This window comes from Lagenorhynchus albirostris, chromosome 6 (genome assembly GCF_949774975.1).
Source record: "Lagenorhynchus albirostris chromosome 6, mLagAlb1.1, whole genome shotgun sequence".
Classification (NCBI taxonomy): Eukaryota; Metazoa; Chordata; class Mammalia; order Artiodactyla; family Delphinidae; genus Lagenorhynchus; species Lagenorhynchus albirostris.
This window is the reverse complement of record NC_083100.1, coordinates 14,372,335-14,384,745: the sequence shown is the minus strand read 5'-3', so window position 1 is coordinate 14,384,745 and position 12,411 is coordinate 14,372,335. Positions and strand designations below refer to the sequence as shown.

Here is a 12,411-nt window from a genome sequence, read left to right as displayed (position 1 = left end):
TCCGGAGTTTTCCCACAAATAAAATTTCCATGCGTGTGTGCGCACAGGTGGAAGCCAGGGTGCTTCTGTAGGGTACCAGTTCAGCCACCCATCAGTGTGCACACGGCCTTGACCCTCACAGCATCCCGAGTGGTGCGGGGGCTCCCGGCCAGACTGGTCTTAGCAGCATCATTTCTCACAGTGTTTGGGAGAAACTTGTCTTAAGTCATAAAGCTAGGGCAGAATCCTGTCTTTAGAAACTGTTTATGAAAGGGATAAACGAGTGGGCAGGAATACAGGTGATCCTGAACAACACGCTTTCAACGGCGTGGGTCCGCTTATACCCAGAGTTTTTTCAATGGTAAATACCACAGCACTACGTGATCCGCAGAACCGTGGACAGGACGGGCCAACTCTTTTTATACCCAAGTTACCCACTACGCGGAGGGCTGCACCTCTGACCCTCGCGTTGTTCAAGGGTCAACCATGTATCTGTATCATTTCTCGGGCTCTCCCACTGCAGATGGACACACAAAAAGATAAAGATAAGCGAACACTCACTCCTCGTCCTTGATGGAGTCATAGCAGGAATCGCAGACGCGGACCTGGAACTCAAAGCCCATGACAGGGTAGCTGGAGCGCTTGGTGCTGCACTTCCCACAGACAGCCTGCCCACACTTCCTGCAGTGATGCTTCGGGGACCAGGAGGAGGAAAAGGAGGAGTTTACCTTTTGCTTTAATGCCCGTGGCCTCACTTCAGAGTAGGGGATATGGGATTGGGACAATGTGCCTCGAATTATAATCACCCCCAATTCAATGTATCAATAAACACGCCAAAGGCAGACAATATCAACAGCCGTTGAGGATTTCCAAATATCTTTGCTTTGTTATTGGTTAAATACTAGTTTTTATTCATTCATATTATCTGCCTAGATGACCATAAACAACATTGCCAAGACCAAGTTCAAGTTCATTCAGGAACCCAAATGGCTAGAGACTTCAGGAGGGAAAAATTTATTCCTATTACAGAGAAAAGTTTTACATGTAATTTGCCCTCATTAAGAAACAGATAACCATAATCATGTTGTACTATTTCTTTTAATCTTTCAAATTGTGGTTCTAGAAATAAGCACCAAGAACATTCCAAAATAGCCCAGTTATTATTACTAATTTTAACATATATATATTTTTAAACCACTAAAAGCCTTGCGATCCACACCTTTCCTCTCTCTACCACTAGTTGTTAACTCATAAGATTAAAATTAATTCTTCATGTTTCCTTTGAAGTAGAGACTACTTCACACATCAGTTACCACCAGACATGCGTCGCGAAAACTAGGCCAAGGCTGCAATGTGGGTGCTACTCCCGAGCATTAGAATGTTATGAATGCTAAAACAATTCCTGCACTGCCTGCCAGTCTCATACCTGACCTTGCTGTAGAATAGCTTCATAAGCAAAGTCAAAGAAAGTTTATTAACACACACAAACTTTCCGTCAATCCCTTAGAGAGGTGCAACCAGTAATAAAAGGAATAAAATTGGCATTCTTTTTTACTTCACCTGCACAAATTCATATTCAATCTGAATGAGCGGCTACCTTCAAGGCTACTGTAGAACTATGTTTTTTGTAGAACTTTAGTGTTACGTGACTACCCAGTGGCAAGCGCTTCCTTGAAATCTGTAGGCTATTTGGGACATGTATCGTCGACAAATTAAAAAAGATAAAAAACAGTACATACTTGAAACATGCTTAATAGAAATGCTCCAGGTACACTTACGTGGAACAATTTATGAATAATCTAAAATTCCTGGTGTCAGAGTGTTCCAGTGAGGGCTAATCTGTTACTTGTTGTCTGTTTGTGCAAGCATTAGGCTTAGACGCCCTAGTTCATTCTGATTTTGTGCTGGGCTAGTACAAACACTGACTTTAACAAGTAATAGTCCTAAACTCAAAACTCTTTCATCTGTTGACGAATGGGCTCCCAGGGTTTTCTGTGTGTCCCGGCTTTTCCAGTGCAGGACAAGCAGTGGCATAGTCTGCTGACAGTCTCACTATTACCCGGGAAAAGCCCTGCTCATGGTCAGTCACACAATGTTGGTGACACCACAAGGGTAGGTATCAACAGCATTTACAGGGAAAAGTGCGATTCCAAACAAAATGACAGATTAATCATATAAATAACAAAACACATAATTAACCCAGTGATGACTCGATGTTGGCTACTCACCTGTCTCAACCCCAGTGTCTTCGTGTCCCACATCTGCTTTATATTCCAGAAAAAGGGCTGCTCACATTTCTGACAAGAATCACTTTCTAACCACTGAGGAGCCTGGGGGAGGAGAAAGTGAAACCCAACATGTGAGCATCTGCCTGTTTACCCTGAGTTGTCAGAAATTAATACAACAGTTCCAGACCTTGGTGGGGTTATCCTTTTTTCAAACTCTTCAATATATTATAGCTGTTGCCATATTCAGTATTATGTTTGTGTTTTGAATCATCTTTATCATTTTTGTCATGTTTTCAGGATTGTTCATTTTTAATCTGTCGATAGGAGGGAGTAGTTCATTTTGCATTATGAACTCTTAAGAGTTGTCTTCATACACTTCTGTTTTATGCCCAAAGTTTTTAAAGTTGTTTGATAACTATATCCACTTGAGCAAAAACCTTTCTTGCAGAACCTGACGAACTACCACTTGGGAAGGCTTGTGGGGTCACAAGGTGACCAACAGGAGGCCTTCAGGGCGCGGCATCGTGTCAGACAGATGAGCTGCCCCGCCCCCATTCCCAGCTCCCGGGAGTGGTGCCCGCACAGCCAGCCTGCGGACCCCCATTCGAGCAGTGATCTCTCTGCACTGCAATTCTTTTTTTTTTTTTTTGCGGTACGCGGCCCTCTCACTGTTGTGGCCTCTCCCGTCGTGGAGCACAGGCTCCGGACGCGCAGGCTCAGCGCCCACGGCTCGCGGGCCCAGCCGCTCTGCGGCATGTGGGATCTTCCCAGACTGGGGCACGAACCCGTGTCCCCTGCATCGGCAGGCGGACTCTCAACCACTGCGCCACCAGGGAAGCCCTGCACTGCAATCTTTATGCACATTTCCTTCCCCCAGCCCCTTCGACTAACCTGTGAATTATTCACTGGTCTTTTCATCTTTAAATACCTTCAGCCTGTCACAGGGTAGGCGCTCAATGAATTTTTGTTGAAACAGGGCAATCAGGCCTCAAAGTTACTTCACTGAGAACTTAGAAAATATTTCTCTAAACAAAACATTACAAGTTGTATTCGATTACAAGATGAACCTGCTAAAAGCCTGTTTAACCTCATCATGTATCGTCATACACGTGCAGTAAAAACAGAAAATACTACTTCCATAAAATTAAACCAAAGGTCATGAAGTAAGAAATAATCTGTTCTTGATCTTGAAAGTTAACTCTCAAGAAAAATGTATCTGATAAGAGGAGAGGATGGGAGAACCACAGTAACTGACCTACACTGATCCTTATAAAATATTCAGTGAATATGGTCAGCTTCACAGAGATTCGAAAGGGGACTTTTGGTGGTTTAAAGAATGAGTTTCCCAACTTCTTTTTTTGTTTCCTATTTCATCAAAACTTTTGGCTTTCCTATTCCTTATTTTAGATATGGCACTAGAAATATTTCTATATAGGACAGCCATTACGAAGGTCTTTCTTTCTGGGGTTGGGGGGTAAGGCACTCACAGACAGAATGAAGTGGGCTGAGACAGAGGAAAGGTTTCTTGAAACAACTGCGCTAATGTTGGAAATGGGAAGGGAGGACAGAAAGGGTGATAAAGAGATGCACACCTCTGTGAGGAAGAATACTACTTGATGTAGAATTACTTGTTTCTGTGACCAGGGAAGAGAGAAGGTGGTTTGAAAACACTGCCTGTGAACAATGTTCCTGAAGGAGAAACGGTGATTACAATGACACGACGGGCCCTGCTGCCAACAACGTGGGGACATTAAATCGCAGGGGGAAGGAAAGCAGGGGCCACTGTCTAGTCTTATGTTTGTGACACACACCAGTGTTAACTCCTGCAATACCACCCACGTGAGGAACAGTCACGTGGGACAAGATGAACGCGAAAACGTATTCACGGCAGTGATATTCAAGTATGAGTATACACCGCATAAGGCTGTGAGGATTAAATGAGGCAACGTTGGTGAAGTGTTTTGCATAATGCCTGGTATATACAAAGGGTCTTATAAGTCCAGCAGTGTGTGCCCAGGGTTTTATATGCCTTATTTTGCTTAATTTTCAACACAACCCTAGGAGATACAGAGCAACATTCTCCCCATTTTACAGGCAAAGAAACTGTGGCTCAGAGATTGAAGCGACTGTCCATGGTTGGTTAGTGGGTAGAGCTCCCAGTAGACCCAAGAGTCCAGCCCACGGCCCTGCACTCGTCCACTGCGCTCCACACAGCCTCTGGACATGGTCCTCTTCACTTCAACATGTCAGGGTCTCCAAACATGTTTCTGGAGTAGGACAACCAATGGGGACTGAGTTCCTGCCCTCAGGAAGCATGCTTCTGCCTAAGGGTTAGGAAAGAATATTACTCTGCTGAGCTGGAGGGCAGAGGGGCATGAGGGAAGAAAAAATATGCTTAAAATAATTTGAGATAACAAATGAAAAAATGAACTCAGAAAAACAGACTTTTGGAAACATATTTTGATATAAGAAATACACATAACTTTGTTTCTTTTAATAGAATTGTGTTATGGTGTAAGCTATCATGAACCATCCTATTAAATGCTTATTCTCTAAGGAGACAAAGTTTTCTTTTATGCTGAGAAGAGCTGAAGAGAACATTATTCAAGTTTTCTGTTTCACTCTCTTTTCTCCATCTTGTTCCATCTGCCTAATCTGGACAAAGAGGATGTAACAAGAATAACCCCAATGCACTGCTGCTGCTAATGGGTGCGCTCATCTACTCTGCACTGATGTATAAAATAGTACCCATTCTGTGATCGACTAGCTCCAAATAAAGTTCTCATTTCAAGAGGATTCATTCTAATTCTTGTTACTTGCTCATTTATGTCTCACGTCTACTTCCAGAAAGGAGTCCCTTTGATTACAATCTGGCAGGGAGGTAGATCTGCTTCCAACCAGCCAGTGTGGTGGCCGACAGCCACTGTAGGCTGGGGACACTCCACAGTCGGTGTTTCCAGGTGACTCAGAAAGAAATTCCAGCGAACACTGTGGGGCTAGAGAATCTGGGATTAATCCTCTAGGCCTGTGCCTAATGAAGTCCTACAAATTGTCCAAAACCCTAACTCAAGATCAGAATCTAACAGATCGGAGGTTGCTTAGTTTTGCACTAATATTTACTCAGCTGGTAGAAACAAAACAAAACAACAAAAAAAACCCTAAAAAATCTAATAAAAATGCTGCATCTTTTTGACATAATTTTCTTTCCCACCAATACTGCCAACCATTGAGACAGAAAAGCTCATAGAGCAAAACGTATTACCAGCTGTGTGCTCGTGATTTGGGGTACTCTTCCATAAGTGACTACAAGGAAAAGAGTGACCCCCACAGGAATGATAAGACTGTCTTTTCTTTCCCTAGAGGCACAAATAAACTCCACACTCACATAACCTTGAAGGTAAGAACTCTGCTTCTACTTTCTACATCTGAAAGAACTTACCAAGGATGAGAAGAGTGGATTGAAATCCAAGCGGTTAAACCCTTACAAGAGCCACTAGTAGCATCAGGCCCCAGTGGTCTCCTCCCTCACGATCCAGGGAACACAGAATAAGACTGAAAAACAACAGGCCGAGTCTAGGAAATAGAACAGTATACTAGCTGCCACTGTTGCATGTAACTAGCAGATGATAAATATAAAACGCAGCTCAAATAAATCTTTGCAAAGAAAGTATTACACATTCTGTAATATCGAGCCAATGTTACATGTGTTTAATAACAAGTTACTCTAAGCCTTACCAAAAGATCTTTAGGAAATTCTAAAAGGGAAATTAACCAGCAGACATGCAGTCAAGATTTCCTCTATGACTTGTCTTACAAGGTCACTAAAAAAGTAGCAGTCGGTACTTCTCCAGATGATGGACCGCATTTTATCATTTATACGGTAGTCTGTTTCCTTCACTAGATTACAAGCTTCTTGCAGGTATGAATCTATGTGTATAAAGCATGGTAATCAAAAAGTCTGGAAGTGAGTAATACTGCTATTTCTTTTATTTTTTTTTATAAATTTATTTTTATTTATTTATTATTTTTGGCTGTGTTGGGTCTTCGTTGTTGTGTGCAGGCTTTCTCTAGTTGCGGCGAGCGGGGTCTCCTCTTCGTTGTGGTGCGCGGGCTTCTCATTGCGGTGGCTTCTCTTGTTGTGGAGCACGGGTTCCAGAGCACGCGGGCTTCAGTAGATGCGGCGCGTGGGCTCAGTAGTTGTGGCACATGGGCTTAGTTGCTCCACGGCATGTGGGATCTTCCCAGAGCAGGGCTCAAACCCGTGTCCCCTGCATTGGCAGGCAGATTCTTAACCACTGTGCCACCAGGGAAGCCCGCTATTTCTTTTAAATAGACTGAACCCCTTTGATTACGTCCCTAGGGTATACTAAAGATGCGAGTTTATTCAGTGAGAATCAGACTCACAAGTAATTAGAGGCAACACAAAGCAGACGCATGCAGGGGTGGGTGGGAATGCTGCATTCATGCCTGGCGTCCACCACAGAGGTGTGCAGCATACTGACCTACACGCTGCGTAAAGGACGGCACCTGGAACACATCATGTGACATCATGCAATACAGTATGTACTGCAATGCAGTATCATTTATGATGCATATGCACCTAAGTTTCCAGACTTTAGGACCACCCTTTAGATGCTCAATAAATGTTTCTGAAGTTAAACCATAAGTCTTTAACACCCCTCACACTAAAATCTTCTCTGGAATCAACTCCGCTATCTACGTCACAGGTTTTAAACGCCACTTGGAAAAGACAGATAAATACCTGTGCTGGCAGAGATGAGAATGGAAATCCTGCCTGGAAATCATCTGACAACATCTATAAAAAGCATTCAGAATGCACATATCCTTGACCCAAAGGGTCTATTTTCAGAAATTTGTCTGAAATAAATAATTGAACAATCACACAATGACAAGGTCAAAAATGTTCACTGCAGCATTCTTTAAAATAGAAAAAAAGACAGAGAGATTGCTTAGATAGAGTGTCTGTCTAAAGAATTGGAAGAGACCTTAGAAGTCATCTCATTCAACCATTTCACTTTATGGAAGAAGGAACGGAGACCCAGGGAAATTAAGGCACTTAGAACTCAGGTCTCCTGAAAAGAACACTATGTTGACATGGACTCAGTGGAACAGAAGTCAGTGGAAAATAAAAGCAGAGAACAGAGATATATTTTCCCAGAGGAGCTATGCCCCTGGTGCGCATCTCGGGGACCCCAGGGCAGGTGTGCAACCTCGGAGCGCTTCCCCACAGTCACTCCCCTGCGCATGCCAGACCATCTCCCGGGTCCTCTCCTTGCCCTTCTCTGTGAAAATCAGCCTAAATGCCCTGGCTGTGTATATCGCTTGTCCCTGTGGAAACTCTCCAATGAGTAGTGAATGCAGTGCAAAGTGACATGCAGGACCCTGTCAGCTGATAACCAGTAAGAGCTGGGACTGCCTGCACCTTGGCTGGTGTCTCCGGTCACCGGGTAGAAAACCAAGAGGCAGGCTGTGGGAGCTCTCCTGGTCAGCCCTGCCTCGCCCTCTCTTACCTCCTCTCTGCTAACATCCATGTTCCACACTGCAATTCCGCCGTCTGAGGAACAGGAGACCAGCTGCCTCGTGAGCTGAAGGTAACACAGCGACTGCACCCTGTCACTGCGAACAGCACACACAACAGTTACGTGTCTCAATGTGGAAAACACAGACATCATCTTCATGCAGGCTCAAATCTCTCCCCTCGTTGGAATCAGCAACTGACATTTTATCATTGATGATCTGGATCCCAGTATAAACTTTAATTGGCATTCTATAACTTATTATACAGAATAATAGTTTCTATGAAATAAACACTACTAATCAGTCATTAAGAACTGCAGGTCAGAGTCCCCCACCAGCGGCCGGCAGGCGCCCTATTTGTGGGGAGACGCTAACTCCACGTTTTCCCACACTGCCATCTTGTTTATAGCAATACAATCTCACCTCAAGAAACAAGAAAAATCTCAAATAAACAATCTAACCCTACACTTAAAGCAACTAGACAAAGAAGAACAAAGAAAACTCGAAGTCAGTAGAAGGAAAGAAATCATAAAGATCAGAGCAGAAATAAATGAAATAGAAAGGAAGAAAGCAATGGCAAAGATCAATAAAACTAAAAGCTGGTTCTTTGAGAAAATAAGCAAAACTGATAAACCCTTAGCCAGACTCATCAAGAAAAAAAGAGAGAGGACGAAAGCAATAAAATTAGAAATGAAAAAGGAGAAATCACAACTGACACTGCAGAAATGCAAAAGGATTATAAGAGACTACTATAAACAACTATATGCCTATAAAATGACAACCACGAAGAAACGGACAAATTCTTGGAAAGGTACAATTTTCCAAGACTGAACCAGGAAGAATTAGGAAATTTAAACAGACCTATCACAAGTAATGAAATTGAAACTGTAATTAAAAATCTTCCAACAAACAGAACTCCAGGACCAGATAGCTTCACAGGCGAATTCTATCAAACATTTAGAGAAGAGCTAATACCGATCCTTCTCAAACTCTTCCAAAAAATTGCAGAGGGAGAAACACTCCCAAATTCATTCTACGAAGCCACCATCACCCTGATACCAAAACCAGAAAAAGATATCACACACAAAAAAATTATAGACCAATGTCACTGATGAACACAGGTGCAAAAATCCTCAACAAAATACTAGCAAACAGAATCCAACAGCACGTTAAAAGGATCATACGCCATGATCAAGTGGGATTTATCCCAGGGATGCAAGGATTCTTCAATATACAGAAATCAATCAATATGATACACCATATGAACAAATTGAAGAAGAAAAACCGTATGATCATCTCAATAGATGCAGAAAAAGCTTCTGACAAAATTCAACACCCATTTATGATAAAAACTCTCCAGAAAATGGGCAGAGAGGGAACCTACCTCAACATAATAAAGGCCATATATGATAAACCCACAGCAAGCATCATTCTCAATGGTGAAAAACTGAAAGCATTTCCACGAAGATCAGGAACAAGACAAGGTTGCCCACTCCCACCACTCTTACTCAACATAGTTTTGGAAGTCCTAGCCACAGCAATCAGAGAAGAAAAAGACATAAAATAAATACAAATTGGAAAAGAAGAAGTAAAACTGTCACTGCTTGCAGATGACATGATACTATACATAGAAAACCCTAAAGATGCCACCAGAAAACTACTAGAACTAATCAGTGAATTTGGTAAGGTTGCAGGATACAAAATTAATGCACAGAAATCTCTTGCATTCCTATACACCAACAAGGAAAAATCAGAAAGAGAAATTAAGGAAACATTCCGATTTACCACTGCAACAAAACAAATAAAATACCCAGGAATAAACCTGCCTAAGGAGGCGAAAGACTTGTACTCAGAAAACTATAAAACACTGAGGAAAGAAATCAAAGATGACATAAACAGATGGAGAAATATACCATGTCCTTGGATTGGAAGAATCAACATTGTGAAAATGACTATACTACCCAAAGCAATCTACGGATTCAATGCAATTCCCTATCAAACTACCAACGGCACGGTAGTTACTACCAATGGACTAAGGAAGAAGAAAACCCTGGCCTCTATTTTTGCTACAGAACACCAGACACTCAGGCCTCACGGAAAAGCAGTTAGAAGCAGACTGAGAGAGCCCTATCAAACAGGGCTCACTGTCTGCTAAAAGACGGGGTTTGGAGAAAGTAGTCTCAGAATACTAACGCCTCCCCCGACCTGCCCCAGCTCAGATTCTTTCCCCACCCTCACAAACAGTCACGCACTGGTGGCCCTGGAGCAAGAGTGTGCGGCCTTTCCTTCCTCCGATGTCCCACATGATGATGCTGTTGTCAGAGGCTCCTGAGAAGAGTAACCGTTGAATAGGGTCCCACCAGAGGCAGGCGACACTACCTAGGCGTGAGAGAGGGAGGCTAAATGTAATTCTACATCAGGACATACACATCTGAGGCAGAAGACCAAACGAGGACCAGCTGAATCTTTAAGTAAAAATGTATTTTCATTGCACAAAAGGGCGTTCAACACTTTATCACGAGGCACAGAGAAGGCACAGCACATCCGCTGTCCCAAGCTACAAGATTAGGATTTTCAGTTGTATATCAAACTGCTTTGAACACAAATGTGTTTAAAGAAGATTTTCCCCGTCTATACCAAAAAATTATAGAATAGCTGTATATGAGGGTTAGTTCAGAAAAAGCTTTTGAAGAAAAAAAAATAGCTACCAATATCTAATGAGAAAAGGCAGTGAAGTTTTCTGTGGTTACCGTATATAAGATTAAAATCTAGATTATTCTAGGGCTCTGGGACCTTGCAGGTGTCTTATCACAGGATGCCTATGTTTAAGAAAACTGAATTAAGTATCTCAGAGAAAAAAAAAAGAGATGCATGTGTACCATACAATTATGCCAGAGAACTTAGGTAAAAAAATCCAAACCCTACATTTCACACTCTATATTGGCTAAACTTATTAAATTTGATATCCTTGGGAAAATCTTTCTTTCTACAGATTTCTCTTTCAACAGATCTCTTCATTGTTCCATTGACTGCTGCTTGCCTAGAAAAAAACTATTAATAAACTTAATAAAATTGAACCAGTCACACAAGCTAATAATATTTTTGGTGGGTATACAGAAAACTGATAAAGCCACATTCAAAACCAACCAACAGAGACTAGTTTCTCACAGAAGCTTAACGAAAGTGAAAAAAGAAGTATTGTGCAAAACTGGCTTCAGGGATCAACTTTGCAGAAATCCTGACCCTGTTTGATCCTATGCCCCATGCACTTCAGCTAGAGGCCTAATAGCAGACAAGCAAGGTCCTTCTACATGAACACTGCTAAGTAGTTATCAGAACACGCTCTGCCCTTAGCAACCCAGAGAATACTTAACAGCATGGGGATCATGAGACCATTAGTCATAAACAGAAAGTGGTTTCTGCCTGTGCTTTCCTGCCTAAATCTATTCAAACTTACTGTCCTTCTCTCTCCCTTTTCCCCTTCAAGGTCCCTGATCTGATAGACACGGTTTTCCATAAATAGCTTAGCTATGGAGGACATTTAACTTGTTACACTTAAAAACACTATTTTCATAAATAAGTCCATCATTAATTCCTTCAACAAACCCCCAATTCTTCGATGTGAACCAGATGGCCTCGGAGCTTCTAATTTGTGACTCAATATAGCCGATTGAGTTTTAAAGCCTTTCCACAAAGCCCGGCCAACTCACCACCCTACAGAAATAATAAAATTCCACCCAGTCATTCTTTTCCCGCCGTCCCTCCCCCGGGGATGTTTCCCAAGTAGAGACAGAACCAGCTCATACATTTCTTCTAATTGTACTCACCTACTACATCTTGCTTGGTGTCCTAGAAAGTGACAAATTTGAAACAGTAATAACAACATTCTTCCAAAGGTCTCACCATTTATAAGACATTTGAAAAGGTCTTCAAAAATAATTTAATTTCAAAGGTAAACAAAATAGAAAGTATTATCCACACAAGGAATCTAGAAGGGATTTGGACAACACGAAACTCTCCCCAACACCCTGCCTTCACTTAGTTTTCACTCTTTGAGACCTTTTGAGATTTAATCCCCCTATCTGGTCGATCGGATTGAAATCTGACAGATCATAAGGAGGTGATCATTCGTGAAACCACAGAGCTGAGAACTAAATCTGGATGCCCGAATTAGGTGAAAAACGGCGGTGATTATACAGCCTACCTTCATGTCCTTTAAGGGTGGTAATAACTGAACAGGAGCTCTGTTCAAGCTTCAGCAGGCTGATCTGTCCAGAACAGTCGCCGACAAAAGCATACTGAGTATCAAAGTCGTATCTGTGGAGACGCAGTCAAGGACGTATGACACAATCCACCTCAAAGTTATAAAGAAGAAAATGTGCATTCTAAAGAGAATACGCGACACACCTAAAACTACGAGAAAAGAAGTACCCAGCTGAAAATCACACAACGTGTAAATATTGAAGAAAAAGAACGTTTTAAGCTAGAATTATCAGGAAAATTAATATTCATTCATTCAACAAGAATTCACTGAGTAGCTGTTACTATTCCAACCAGTATCCTGGGAATTGGCAACAAAAAAGTTAAGAGCTGATGGGGAAGACAGACATAAAAACAAGTGACTATAAGCAAAGTATAACTAAGTGTTAAAAAGTAAAATGCTCAA

The 12,411-nt window shown here is 42.0% G+C and overlaps 1 protein-coding gene across 4 annotated transcripts in view; it reads right to left on the bottom strand.

Moving 5' to 3' along the window:
- The window catches only part of WDFY1 (WD repeat and FYVE domain containing 1), a 49,402-nt gene that overhangs the window by 5,811 nt on the left and 31,180 nt on the right, over positions 1–12,411 (bottom strand). For 3 of the 4 annotated variants that reach the window (XR_009541033.1, XM_060151973.1, XM_060151971.1), the window contains exons 6-10: positions 11,950–12,062; positions 9,998–10,124; positions 7,739–7,844; positions 2,208–2,309; positions 541–671 (exon numbers count right to left, since the gene is read on the bottom strand). Coding sequence is in view for 3 of the 4 variants with exons in the window: in XM_060151973.1 (XP_060007956.1) it covers positions 541–671; positions 2,208–2,309; positions 7,739–7,844; positions 9,998–10,124; positions 11,950–12,062 (579 nt within the window). In the remaining variant the exon portion in view is untranslated. The remainder of the gene's footprint in view (positions 1–540; positions 672–2,207; positions 2,310–7,738; positions 7,845–9,997; positions 10,125–11,949; positions 12,063–12,411) is intronic. The other variant, XM_060151972.1, reaches the window with a different exon arrangement.